The 15,119-nt window shown below is 37.6% G+C and overlaps 1 protein-coding gene across 1 annotated transcript; it reads left to right on the top strand.

The window, feature by feature from the left end:
• The first annotated feature begins 7,095 nt into the window (after positions 1-7,095).
• On the top strand, positions 7,096-8,143 carry LOC141655584 (uncharacterized). Its single transcript, XM_074462656.1, has 3 exons — positions 7,096-7,375; positions 7,471-7,614; positions 8,130-8,143. The coding sequence occupies exons 1-3, from the start codon at positions 7,096-7,098 to the stop codon at positions 8,141-8,143; spliced, it is 438 nt and encodes a 145-aa protein (XP_074318757.1).
• The last annotated feature ends 6,976 nt before the right edge of the window (positions 8,144-15,119 follow it).

Genomic DNA, 15,119 nt, shown 5'->3' with positions numbered 1-15,119 from the left:
TGGGATTAGGGAATCTACGGTAGAAAGATGACGATTTAGTAGATGAATTAGACGAATTAATCACGAGACTCTGTCACTATAGCAATTTAACTGTAATTCCCGACCTAGTTGACTGCACGCTTCTATGTCGACCTTTAATCTGGCTAAAATTAATCCTGGATCGAAAGATTGGACTAAATAGGCCTGCTATAAACAGTAGACTACCCTAATGAGGACGAAAGTTAAGTTAGTGGTATTTTAGGATAGAAAGTGGACCGAAAGGACCTTTTAACATCCGTCTCACATTCGTTCGTCTGAATCATTTACAGCTGAGTTATTGGACTGCCGTAGTGAACCGAAATCCCGACATGTCCCTCTTTTCTTGATAGTTTCAACCGTTTTTATTGTTTTTACTACTCTTACTTTTATTTCTCTTCCTTTCAAACTTCGTAGTTTAGAACCAATTTCAAACAAACCCCCAATTGTTACCATAGGATTAGAAATAGACAGCTATAATTACATTACATCCCCGTGGATTCGATACTCGACTGCCTCTGCTACATTTTAGTTGAGACCGTTAGGTTTTATCTTTGATAGGGTTGCGATAGCCGTGTCAAGAACCACAACCAGTATCAAGTACCCAAGTTCCGAAACTTGCATGGTTAATCTCAATCATATGAATATAAGATGACATACCAACAGGAACGACGCGGCCTGCTTTGATGTCCTCACGGTAGACGGGATAGTTCCTCCTCCAATGTCCAGTCTTGTGACAATGGTGGCACTCTATGTCACCGCCCTTGCTCTTTGTCTTGCCCTGTGAGCCACTAGTCTCACCAGGCGCACTCTTACCGTTTCCTTGCTTCTTAAACTTTGGCTTACCTACAGCTAGGTCGCCATGAGCCTTGCCTTTACCTTTACCTTTGTAAATCGTGAGAACATCCTGCTTCACGCTCCCACTCAATTTCATATCCTTCTCGGTCTGTACGAGAAGGGAGTGTAGCTCATGAGGACTCTTTTTCAAGTCATTCATATAGTAGTTCGCCCTGAAAAGGGCAAAACCATCGTGAAGAGAATGAAGCATTCGGTCAATGACAATGCTCTCACTGATTTTACAACTCAGTGCCTCCAGCTTCTCGACATTCTCAATCATGTGAAGAATGTGTGGGCTAACTGGTTGGCCCTTCTGGAGTTTCGCATCAAAGAAGCGACAGGTATGCTCATATGTAACGATTCTCGGTGCCTTTGAGAACTCGTTAGTGAGCGTGGTGAAAATCTTGTTTGCACCTTGGGCAATGAAGCGTCTCTGCAAATTGGTTTCCATTGCAAAGATGAGTACGTTCTTTATCGCACCCGCTTCCATAACGAAATCACTATAAGCGAGTGACTCGTTGACTCCTGCATTCGGGCCTGGGTTGACCGATATTGGCTCAGTTAAATACCTGAGCTTACCGTCAGCAATGGCAGCATTCCGTAGTGCCGCCTCCCAGTCCGCAAAGTTGGACCCATCATTATTCAGTCGCGTGGACTGATTCATTTGGTCCATGAACATTTTTAGCCAGGACGAACGATCTAGTGTGGCACTAGGCATTGGGATTGCGTTATTTCCAGCCATTTGTTGTAACAGTATTTATCGAAAATAATCGTGTTCTACACTGCAAAAGAAGAATAAAAATAATAAGCATGTGCATCGTTTTGAATTTAAGTCTAATGAACTAATGTCATAACGCGAAGACTCAAAACATTTATACAATTGACCTCCCTCAAGCATTATATAAATGATCCCAAGACTCAATTCTCTGTAAATTGATAAGCTAACCTTTTAGCTAATTCTACCGTTAGAATTCTTGGTCGATAAATTTCTGTAAATACTATCTTTAGTCCATCATAATCACGAGAAACTCTTCGGACTATGATGTTGAGGTAAACTAAGTCAACACAACTACTTACCCAACGTAGAAGGGGTCATATTAGGCCTACCGACGAAGAAGGGATTCATAGATGTTTGCCCTTATAAAGACTAATCTCAATTTCCGTTTTAGAGGAAGATCCCATCAACTTTATTTTAATTCATTTTAAGTGAACTATAATCTAGCATGCGAGAATGAATAAACTAAGGTGATGGCTTATAGACTGTGACATCTGCATGTCCATGAAAACTAACATACAACCTATATGAGTCAATTTTCATGCATATTAGTAGTAGGTGGTTTGGTTTTAGGCGGAATATGATGCAAAAAAACTAACATGTGAATGAAAAGCAATAAGAATGAAAACGTAAAAAAACAGTAAAAGTCCTAGTGTGGCCTATCCTATCAAAATGAACAATAAATACAAGTTTGGAATACATCCATGGACCCGAGAAGCTTGTCTTGATGTTCCATCTTGATCCATGTAGCGGGAGTGAGCTCCAATCTCCATCTTTAGTCTTCTTTGAAATTACAATAAATAAAATTACATAATTGACCTATTTATTACATTCTAATTTCAAAACCCAAAACTAAAATAAAGGAGATTCGAGATCTCATAATTAGATAAAAAATCATGTTTCCTTCATTACGAAAACATGATTCGACTAAGGCCACACTAAGTATTACAAATTACAACCGATTGCAAAATTAAATACGTAAATAAAATTCATTCATTCGATTCATTCAACAAAATTAAAAGCATCAACTAAAAATTAAACATACATGACACAATTCCTTAATTGTGTTGATTAATTTATCCAAACCACCTATTTAAATTAAATTAAGTGACAATTCCGCAATTAATCACATTAATTTGATTCTTAATCCATATTAAACTTGTAATATGAATTCTATCCGTCAAAATTTTAAACTGTTTTAAAATAATGTGATATCTTTAAATTGTGAACCGTTTCACAATATCTAATTGGCCAAAATAAAAAAAAAATAAAAAACAAAATCCTTTTTTTATTTTGTCTCGGCAAAAAATAAAAACAGAAAAAAAATTTTATTTATTTTTTTATTTTTTAGCTCACGGCCGAAATAAAAATAACAGCCCATCCTTTTGTTTTCTTTCTTTTCGGCAAAACAACAAAACAAAACAGCCCGTTTTGTTTACTTTTAAACTCGTTTTCTTTTTTTTTATGAACACTGTTCACGGTGAACAGTACCCGAACAGAAAAAAAAAAAAAAAAAAAAAAACTCAACGGCAAAAAAAATAAAACAGCCGTCACAAAAAAAACTTGCGGCAAGAATTGCCCTAAAACAAACCCGATGAAGAAAATGTTTACAGTTGCCATATAGAACATGATTTAGCAAATGAATTAATGAACATAATTAATCTTATATGCTAAAACTATATAGCAAAAACAAGTTCTTGTATCATCGACATGATTATTCCATTAACAATTTAATTTAATCCGAATTAAATCAAGATATCTACAAATTCATTTTATTATCATCTTAACTGATTAAAACAATAATTTGTATGAATCAAATGGAAATAAATCATCAACAATAAGAGAAAAAAAACGAGAAAAACAAACCGTAAAAAAATTTTACCTCACGGCAAAAAAAAATTCAACCGAAACGATTTTTTTTTTTCTTTTCGAAATTCCTTATTGTTTACATACAATTTTACGAAAATCATCAAAATTAAAATCCGTGGCCTAGCTCTGATACCACTTGTGGGAAATAATCTGTATACTTCCCTTAATTATGAAGGATTATAACGAATTTAATTAAGACGATTACAAGTCATAAAATAAATACATAAACAAAGTAAAGGATTCAGAAATAACCTTCGGTCCTAGCAAAAACGGCCTAAGAACAATATCAAAATTGATATTCGCCTATCAGTTGCACCCAAGACGATATGAGATATGCCTTATTGATTGTGCTAGAATCGATCTAAAATTTTCTGTAAAATTTAGTTGTTTTGTGTTTTTTCTGATGAGAGAGGAGGCTAGGTCAAGAAAAAGAATTAGGGTAGAATAATTATCTCCCTTTCTTTCTTATAGAGACCGAAATATGGGAGTCAATTAGGAAGGATCGAACCCAAGACCTCTTGGTATGTGCACCTTCACTATTACCACTATGACACATTCATCTTGTTGATATTAAATATAACTGATTACATTTAATTACGAATTAACAGATTAATTCGTCCAAGCTAACATTACATACATTTAATTAAATATAACTTATTATATTTAATTTACGAATTGACAGATTAATTAAATCTCAACTAATATTATTTAATTTTCATTAAATAATTATCTCATCAACACATTGACTAACTATTTAGTCATATTGGGCATCAATGTGATTATATTTCTATAACCACATTTCTCAAACACATCCTATAGGTGTGACCTTTAGGGACCAGTTGATCACCGCCATCTGTATGATAATAACGTCAAACTTTCTAGCAAGCCAACCGTTATTAGGTAAACGTTAATCAACTGATTAAATATACGAAGTATACCCTTGTGAACCTGTAAGAGATTTACAAATGTTATCACACTAATTTGTGGAGGACACAAGCTCCAACACTTAATGTAAGGTGCATAGAAGTTTTAGCAAGCTCCACCTTGCCTTACAAGAAGGCATCTTACCTCATAGATGTCTAGTTGTGAGTTAAAGGGGCGGAGTAAGACCCGCTAATTGTCTCATATCGGCTATGTTATTATATTAGTATAAATAAATGTCATATTTTTAGTCATCTGTTTACTCGGGACGAGCAAAGGTTCGGTTTGGGGATATTTAATGTGACTCGTATTTACGCACATTTAGTCCCCTAACTAGCCTAGTTCCTATGCCTTTTAGTTTGTATTAGGGTCGTTTCTTGTCTTTACCTTCCTATTATGTATATTCTATGAGACTTGATGTCCTTGGTAGGAGATGAGCACTAACCATGCCTAAACAGAGTAAAACGGAGCTAAATTGATTGCATTCAACGACCAAGCATCAAAGAGGAGACCAAGGCTAAAGGTCGTAGATCAATAAAACAAGTTTTAGGGCTATGAAGGACAATTCCCACGGTCCAAGAATCAATCCCCACAAGTTATTGGGCAAGGATGACGAGAAGTAAGCCATTACAAGAGGAAATTGCTTGGAACCAATCCAAGAGTTGCTTTTTGGCTCTGAAACTATGATAGATGAAACTGTGTCGAAACATCAAGTGGTCTAGGCTTTTGAATCACACTAATAAGAGTCCGGATGAAGAAATGACGTCCGTTTTACAATCCTAGCTCACATAGACAAGCTGACCGTCAGGACGAGCATCCTAGACTCAAGATGGGCGTTTCAGACTCAGGACGGGCGTCCCCAAGTTAGGACGGGAGTCCGCAAGACAAGACAGGCGTCCCTCAGTGCAGGATGATTATCTTCACAAAGGGAGGTCGTGCGTCCCCAACTGGAACTTGCAAGGCGTTGGACTTCAATTAAGGGGTTTAATCGTCATTTAACCCCTTAGTTAACCTAATTATTGTACCCACTATATATACCCCTCTTGTATTTAGAGGATATTAAGTACCCTTAGAGTAGATTAAGCCTTCTTAGGAGTAGATTTGAATAGAATTAGTCTTTAATCATTCTACAAATTGACTTTAATCTTTCCTTAATTATTTTTCAAACAAACTTAGATGTATTTTTGTACTTGAAGAATTCTTTGGTTTGTATTGGGGAATTGACAACTCTCCACCATTAATCAAAGGTTTCTTCTATTGTTCTCCCATTTCCTTTGTTCATCTCAAGTTATTTACATTTGGATCTCTTGGGTATGTATTTGAAGACTAAGTGACAAGTCTCCATCTTTATTCAAGGATTCTTCTTTATTTATGTTCATCTTTACTCTCAAAGTTGGTAACCTTCTTAATCCCTCTTTATTTATTTGTTAATCTCTTATTTTATTACCTTGCTCAATCATCATGTTCATTTGTGTTGTGATGTTTGACACCATTGCTAGCATATTAATCATGATGTGTAGTGAGTAGTCTCTTATCTAGGGTTAGTGGGAGATTAGGGGAGTAATTATGGGATATATCTATGCTTAACGAGTTCATATGAATGCTTGGTTATTGTACTTTCAACTTATGCACATGTTATGTTTGATGAAATGCTTGATTCACAACCTAGCATGATTCTCTTATCCTTTCAACAGGACTTGTAGGATATAAACTAACTCAAGACTTGTTAGACCATGCATATAGTTGAATAGGGAGAACCAAGTCGATGTAGGTGTTTTAAAGTTGTGACCAACTTGGCTCCGAGACCTAAGTCTCCCTAGGAATTGTAAGACATAAACTAACTTGATTCCAACAATAATAATTGCTTGCATCAATGTGACTCATTTATGTTATCTTAACATGATTCTCTATGATCCCATGACACCCTAGTGTGTTTAATCATTTGTTTACATCTTCATTTCTATTTACTTACCTTCCTCTTCATTTGTTTACATTTCCTTGTCATAGTTTAAAATACAACCTCAAAGTCATATAAACGTGACACTTGCACAACTTAGAATAGATAGACTTAGGACCTAAAACACACTGTCCCGTGGATGGACCTCGACTTATCCACTTACTAGCTGTTTTTCTAGAATATAAATGTGTTTGATTGAGTGAACAACAACTCGCTCATCATCAGTTATGTAACAGCCCAAGGTAACCTGCTAGCGTGATATTGTCCGCTCTGGGAGACACAACCCCCTCACGGCTTTAAAACGCGTCACATTAGGAAGAGGTAGCCACATGATTATAAACCATGCTTCGTTCCCCTCTTCTACCGATGTGGGATGGTGACCATCCCACATCGGTAGAAGAGGGGAACGAAGCATGGTTTATAATCATGTGGCTACCTCTTCCTAATGTGACGCGTTTTAAAGCCGTGAGGGGGTTGTGTCTCCCAGAGCGGACAATATCACGCTAGCAGGTTACCTTGGGCTGTTACAAGTTATGCTTAGTTTTTGAAAGAACTTTGTATCCATAAGAGAAAGTAAAATGAACCGAAAGGTAAGGGTCCTAAGGGAGAAATTAGTAAGTATGTTTTTGCATTATTTCAAAAGAAGTTACCCCCTAAATGTAGTGACCCTTGTATGTTTCCTATCCCTTGTACCATAGGAGACCTTAGGTTTGAAAGGGCCATGCTAGATTTAAGGACATCTATTAATGTCATCCCTTATGATATTTATGAAAAACTCAAACTTGGACCTTTAAAAGACACTAGTGCAGTGATTAAACTGGCTGAGAGATCTAGTGTCTATCCTAAGAGGGTTGTGGAGAATGTCATGGTTGGTGTTGGTAAGTTAGTCTCTTCTGCTCACTTTTATGTTCTCGACATGAAAAGTGAGAGTGATGAAATCCTCATCTTATTAGGGAGGCTATTTTTGAGAACCGCGGGGACTAAGATTGATGTCCAGAAGGGTTCTCTTACCATGGAATTTGATGGGACCATTGTTAAATTTGAAATCAATAAAACATCTTCTCATCTTCTACAATTCACTCATTGTTTATTATAGACACTTCTTCTAACCATGATTTATCTAGGTGCCAGAAGTCTCCTATTCCGAGTAAGTTGTCCAATGTTTTAGAGGGATCCCCTCCTAAGGATCAGAAATGTGCCATCTTATGGGATCGTTGTGAGGATGTAGAGGCATCTAGAGGTAAGAAGAAGGCTTGGTTTGATAAGCTAATTCGCCGGAAGGGATCCGGGGAAGGTGTGCAAATTTCCATATAAAATATTACTTTAATTATTCCTCTTGCAAACGTGTTGGTAAGTTAAGGTAGTTTACTTCCCCCTATCTTAAGTCGGGTGGTTTACCATTCCGCGAGATGTCGAGCTAACAACGTTAAACAAAAGTGCTTCCGGGAGGCAACCAGTAGAATTGTGTGTGCTTGTATTGGAAAAAAATACGAAAAATCAAAAAAATGAGTGGAAAAAAAAAGATCGGACAGTACCTCAAGATTCATTGCATATTTATGGTATTGGCGTCTTAAGAAGGGTGACATAAAACGGAGGTTGGGTAGGTTAGTGGCTAAGTAAGTTGTAATCCCGATGCGATGTTGTGTGCACCTTCTTATTGCGATTTGATGACTTGTGGTGAGATGTTGGACTAAAGAAGACTAGGACAGACCAGCTCAACTTATATTGTGTTAATTTCCTTTGGTCATTTGTTAGGATTGGAGCGATAAGGAGCGCTAGTATTCCTTGGTGATTCATTATTGTCCTTATTGTTCTTATTGTGTGTTGTTGGAGATGCAAATGGCTAAGTGTAGAAAAGGGGTGCAGCGAGTGATTGACAAAAATTATGCGGTGTTGAGGTTTCATGGATGCTCTATGTCGTCAGTTTTTCCCCAATGAGGTACCTCTCCTTCTCATTTTATTTTGTCATATGCAACATTAAGGACAATGTTTAATTCAAGTGTGGGGAGGAGAATAATTTCGATTGTAAAATATTTGTACTTGTGTGGAGTGATTTACTTATGTTATAAAAAAAACAAAAAAAAAGGAAAAAAAAAGTGAAAATTAAAAGAAAGAAAAAGAGTAATTCCGGCTAGGAGAAAACCCGGAAGGGCGCCCAGGCAAGTTTGGGATGTGGCGGAGGACGAAGTGAAAAACCAAAGGGCGTTCCGGGTAAAATGAAGAATTGAGTTGCGTGCCACTGAGAGTAATGTGAGTTGAAAAAAAAGAATGAAAAGCTAGAGCGACACTCGCAAGGGCCGGCGCTCTAGACAAAGCTAGGGATTTAGGTATAATGAAAAACATTTGATGTCCCTTTACAATATTGGAAATGTAATACTACGGTTTTATGTGTTTTTGGGTACTCTATCGAGTGGGGCTTACTTTGTCGAGTAAGTAGCTTTTTACACAAAACAGTAGTCTGCCTGTAGGGTACTCGATCGAGTAAGTTGGGGACTCGATCGAGTAAGGGCCACTCGATCGAGTAAGTCACTTACTCGATCGAGTAGGTATGTTTTACGGGCTGTGTTTGACGGGTTTTGTTAATAATGCGAGATTTATATAAAAAGGATTCGTCACTTTTCCTTAAGCTCTTTTATCATTCTAAAAATCGTTTTGAGAAGAAAAGAAGTTACGTAAGTTGTGTTCTTCGCATTGTTAACAAATCCCCAAGGCTAGGAGTGTCGGATCATCTCGTTCTTTACGCTGTTGTGATCGTTGTGTCGAGGGTTAGCTTTTTTATATAATTTTTATAATGTTTCGTTAAGGTTGGTTAAACCCTAATTAGGTAATATTGGGGGTTTTGGGTGATTTGTATGGTTGAGGTAGTAATTGTATGTATGTATGTTATAGGAGGAGGTTTCGTTGAGGAGAGATTCTGATTAGCAGCTAAGACCGTCTGTGGTGTTTGCTTTCCAGGTAGGGTTTCCCTACTCAGTATTAATTACATAGAATTTTTGGTGATTATTGTTGTGGTTGTTGATTCCTTATCGTATTGGCGTTGGTTTTGGTAATTGTTGTTTGTATAAGATGATTGATTGATAACTGTTTGTGATCATCGGGGTGTGTCCCTGGCTGAGTGGAGTCACTTGCGGGAGTGGCTTCACGCCCTTGATTCGACTTCTGTGGAACCCGCCATAGAAGAGATGTGCAGATTAATGAACATGGGTTTATCGCTCGATGGAGATGAGTAGGGCTTAGGTGGGAACGGCTGCGGTCCCCCACTTGCGGCGAGGAGTACTTGTTGCGATGGGTACTCTAGCAGGGCTACACACTTCAGTGTGTAGTCAGATATGTGGAGATAGGGTGGAGTTGTGGAGATTGTGATGTGCTGTTTGTTTTTTTTATAATATGGTTTCATTGCAGCGGTTGTTTTTGTGTAATTAGTACTGACCCCGTTTAAATGTTTTAAAAACTGTGGTGATCCATTCGGGGATGGTGAGCAGTGTTTGTGCAGGTATGAGATGATAAGCATGGGTTTGCTGGGATGAGTCACCACGTTGCTGTTTTAGAAGTCTTCCGCTGTGTCGAACACTTTTTAGTTGTTTAGTAGTTGACAGTTTTGAGAACCTTTGTATTTCTTTTCGCAGTTTTGGAGTCGGTTGTATCACTTTAAACTTTATTGCTATTTAAGTACGTTTCGTTATTGTTCATTTGATTATCATTGCCTCGGGTAACCGAGATGGTAGCATTCTCATGCCTTAAGTGGTCCTGGTAAGGCACTTGGAGTATGGGGGTGTTACAAAGGAGATGGCCGCATAGAGTTTTTATATGTTTTATGTTGGTTTAGTACAGTTAGTTGTTGTTTTGAGTCGGGTTGAGTGTTGTTTTAGGAGGTGTGTTTTGAGTTTTTGTTTTGAGTTTTGGTCATGTTGTTGCGTTGGAGTGGTGTTAGTGTGTTTTGTTTTGGTTTATGGGTTGAACTTCGGGGACGAAGTTCTTTTTAAGGAGGGAAGACTGTAATACTACGGTTTTATGTGTCTTTGGGTACTCTATCGAGTGGGGCTTACTCTGTCGAGTAAGTAGCTTTTTACGCAAAACAGTAGTCTGGCTGTAGGGTACTCGATCGAGTAAGTTGGGGACTCGATCGAGTAAGGGCCACTCGATCGAGTAAGTCACTTACTCGATCGAGTATGTGTTTTTTACGGGCTGAGTTTGACGGGTTTTGTTAATAATGCGAGATTAATATAAAAAGGATTCGTCACTTTTCCTTAAGCTCTTTTATCATTCTAAAAACCATTTTGAGAAGAAAAGAAGTTACGTAAGTTGTGTTCTTCGCATTGTTAAAAAATCCCCAAGACTAGGAGTGTCGGATCACCTCGTTCTTTACGCCGTTGTGATCGTTGTGTCGAGGGTAAGCTTTTTATATAATTTTTATAATGTTTCGTTAAGGTTGGTTAAACCCTAATTGGGTAATATAGGGGGGTTTTGGGTGATTTGTATGGTTGTGGTAGTAATTGTATGTATGTATGTTATAGGAGGAGGTTTAGTTGAGGAGAGATTCTGATTAGCTGCTAATACCGTCTGTGGTGTTTGCTTTCCAGGTAGGGTTTTCTACTCGGTATTAATTACATAGCATTGTTGGTGATTGTTGTTGTGGTTGTTGATTCCTTATCGTATTGTCGTTGGTTTTGGTAATTGTTGTTTCTATAAGATGATTGATTGATAACTGTCTGTGATCTTCGGGGTGCATCCCTGGCTGAGTGGAATCACTTGCGGGAGTGGCTTCACGCCCTTGATTCGCCTTCTGTGGATCCCGCCATATAAGGGATGTGCACATTAATGAACATGGGTTTATCGCTCAATGAAGATGAGCGGGGCTTAGGTGGGAACGGTTACGGTCCCCCACTGGCGGCGAGGAGTACTTGTTGCGATGGGTACTCTAGCAGAGCTACACACTTCAGTGTGTAGTCAGATATGTGGAGATAGGGTGGAGTTGTGGAGATTGAGATGTGTTGTTTGTGTTGTTTATAATATGGTTTCATTGCAGCTGTTGTTTTTGTGTAATTAGTACTGACCCCGTTTAAATGTTTTAAAAACTGTGGTGATCCATTCAGGAATGGTGAGTAGTGTTTGAGCAGGTATGAGACGATGCGCATGGGTTAGCTGGGATGAGTCACCACGTTGCTATTTTAGAAGTCTTCCGCTGTGTCGAACACTTTTTAGTTGTTTAGTAGTTGACAATTTTCAGAACCTTTGTATTTCTTTTCGCAGTTTTGGTGTCGGTTGTATCACTTTAAACTTTATTGCTTTTTAAGTACGTTTCATTATTGTCCATTTGATTATCATTGCCTCAGGTAACTGAGATGGTAGCATTCTCATGCCTTAAGTGGTCCCGGTAAGGCACTTGGAGTATGGGGGTGTTACATAGTGGTATCAGAGCGACGATCGTGAAACCTGTAACCAATGAACCTAATGAACATAGGGAGTCAAACTAAAGTGAACCCGGGTAGGATTTGTAGAAGCTAATACAAAGACTTGAGAGACGTCCTAAAGTCGCAAACTCGCCCTACAATTTTGAACCGGTCACCATGGGATATGAGTCGGGATCGCTATGTGTTTACCTTGTGTGTTATGTATCTATAAAGTAATGTGTGGTATGAATCGGTGGATATATGCATGTGGAGGATGGGAGGGGTGTGGTGAAGAATGATGATGATATGATAATATATGTCGTTGAATGAGCGTGAATCATTTGATAGTTGGTTTATAACATGGCATATTAGAAATATGGAAGGAAAGTTACTGTTGTTTGAGTATACAAAAAGATATGTATATATATTTATATATATATATATATATATATATATATATATGTGTGTGTGTGTGTGTGTGTGTGTGTGTGTGTGTGTGTGTGTGTGTGTGTGTGTGTGTGTGTGTGTGTATGTGTGTGTGTGTGTGTTGTTTGTCGTTTTGCATAAAAGTATAGATAGTTGGAAGTGTGAGTTTGAACATGCGGGTAGTATACGAGTCTGCATGACTCGATCGAGTGGGGAGCACTCGATCGAGTAGGTCAGCGACTCGATCGAGTGGGTTGTTTTACGTTTCTGGGCAGAAGTCTGTTTTTGGGCACTCGATCGAGTAGGATAGGGCACTCGATCGAGTACATTTTTAGGAGCTTTCTGGTTAGGTTCTAGAGTCGAGGCACTCGATCGAGTAAGTGGGCAACTCGATCAAGTGACCTCAACTCGATCGAGTGGGTTTTGGTACTCGATCGAGTAGGTGCTGTATAGGTCGGTTTCGTGTTTTGAGATATGGGATGTGTGTTCATATTTACCATTTCTTATATAGTTCCAAGATGCCGCCGAAAAGAAATGCCTTGTATGCTAGGGCCGAAAACATGAGTGTGGACGAGATTGTTAAGATGTTGGAGCACCAAGATGCTCTTACCGAGGCTTTGAAGAGAGTGGGGAAAGATAAAGAGGCGGGGCCAGATCACTCCAAAATAAGTGTACATATAGCGAGATTTAATCCTAAGGAGTACTTGGGAAGTGGGGCGCCAATTCTGCTGGATAATTGGCATAGAGAGATGGAGAATATACTCAATCTGGTTCATTGTCCTGAGGAGCTTCGAGTGGAACAGACTGCGTTCTACTTGAGGGAAGCAGCTGGAGAGTGGTGGGACAAGGCTAAGGTGAGTGATTTGGATTTATATGTGAAACAGGGGTTACCTGCGTTACCTTGGGATGCGTTTAAGAAAGCTATGAGGCGAGAGTTTATACCAGAACATATGTGTCGCAAGCTGAGATAGGAGTTTGATGATTCTAAGATGACTTCTGTCATGACAGTTGCTGAGTTCTACCATAAGTTCAACGTGAAATCTAGGTATGCTGAGGACATAGGGCTGAGCCAAGAGAACTTGGCATTGAGATTTGAGAAGGGGTTGACACCCAAGATCATGGAAAAGTTGCTGGTAGGAGTCCTTACTGATGTTAATAAGGTGTATGAGCGTGTAGGAAGAGCTGAGAGGATGGTAGAGATGACCAAGGAGAACCGACAGAGAACTTCTGAGAAGAGGAAGGCTGAGAGTGAGGGTGGTGGTCAGTCTAGTTACAAGAGGGGCGGCCATAACTGTTGGAGTAAGTGTCCCCGACAATAATGCGATCACAATTGTTGATCATGATGATCACATGTTTAAATCTCATATTTAAGAATGCATGAGGGAAAGTAATATTTTACAGTCAACTGGTCCACACATATCGGTAATGATTGGCTGACTAGAGTTTGACATTACTGTCGTGCGACGGTGGTGATCAGTTGATACCCTGAGGTCATACCTATAGGGTAATACTCTTAATTGATTATTTAATTAATCGTATGCCGATACAAGTTAATTAAATTGCTTAAAATTGACGGATGATTTTGTGCGTATAATTAACGTATCTCATTGTAATTCGATTAAATTAGATACGGTCAAAGTAATCGAATTGTTTTATTACTTAGATTAAATTATTGTTTACGAAACAATTGAAACAAGTTGAATAATTTATTATAAATACAAGTAATTATAATTTATAATTCGATAAACCACTTTGGTACAAGTAATCAAGAATTACTAATTAAATTTTGTATGTGACATATTTTATTAATATGTTGATTTTTAATATGTTAAAAATACACTATAGTGTAACATGTCATGTAACATGTGACACATGACAAAATTGACAAATGACAAAATAAAATGGACCTTCCATTTTATGTGTGTGCCGAAAATTGGAGGGAGTATTAGAGTTTAAATTGTGTTGATTATTTCAATAAGGTAAACACAATGATTATACTCTACATGTAGCCATGCAACCCTATTGCTTTTGAGAAGAGCAATTTGTGCATGCATTGGCCTCAATTACCACCCCCCCCAAACCGGTTTTGAGCATTAAAAAAATGGCCAAGGTTTTTCTTATAATTATTCACTACCTCTATGTATTATTTTTCTAGTGTTAGAAAATAATTACTCCCTACATTTGTGAAATTTTTAGAGAAAGAAAACTCATAATTTCCTCCTCTCTTAACCGAAATAAGAGAGTATAAAATCACCATTTTTATGTCAACTTTAAGCTTGTTTTAATTAGTACTAGTCATATATTAATTAAAATAATAAAGGGTATTCCTTGGGTATAATTCCTTAGGAGAGATTCTAAACTTGAATCTTATTCTTCCATTTTGGAAAGCTCAAGATCTAGTAAGAAGGTGAACTTACTAGTGTCCATTTATCCGAAATTATCAATGTAAGAATTGATTTTTTCTTCTTATACTTTGTATTTGTTTTGCATGCATAAGATTCATTTTTATTTTATGACTAAATTAAATCATCATACTATGAATATGTTAACTTACAATATTAATGAATCCCAACAAGTGGTATCAGAGCACATGGTTGTTGCATGCAAAATCGGGTTTGTTTTTCCGAGTTAATTAGTTAACAAATAAAACTTGTTATTTAGGATTTATGAAGATAAATCACGAAATAATTTTGCATGTTAAAATTTTCTGGTCCTAAATGGATTTTAGGTCATATGGGACGATTTATGGATTTTTATTGTTCATTTTATATATTATTGGCATTAAAATGTGATTTTTATGAGAAAAATGTCATTTCTGGACAAAAAATAGCTAAACTTCTATTTTTTCAGTGGTTTTTGGATATATTTTCACATATATTATCTACTGGTGGCATGTTAAATTTCGTCAAAAACTAAGTTATTTTGCATG

The sequence above is a fragment of the Silene latifolia genome, chromosome 5, assembly GCF_048544455.1.
Source record: "Silene latifolia isolate original U9 population chromosome 5, ASM4854445v1, whole genome shotgun sequence".
NCBI lineage: Eukaryota > Viridiplantae > Streptophyta > Magnoliopsida > Caryophyllales > Caryophyllaceae > Silene > Silene latifolia.
This window is presented reverse-complemented; position numbering and strand designations above follow the sequence as displayed.

Coding starts and splice junctions, on each gene's coding strand:
- LOC141655584 (XM_074462656.1), top strand. CDS start 7,096: ATGCTAGATTTAAGGACATCTATTAATGTCATCCCTTATGATATTTAT. Junction 7,376..7,470: donor TAAGATTGATGTCCAGAAGG/GTTCTCTTACCA, acceptor TGTTTATTATAG/ACACTTCTTCTAACCATGAT.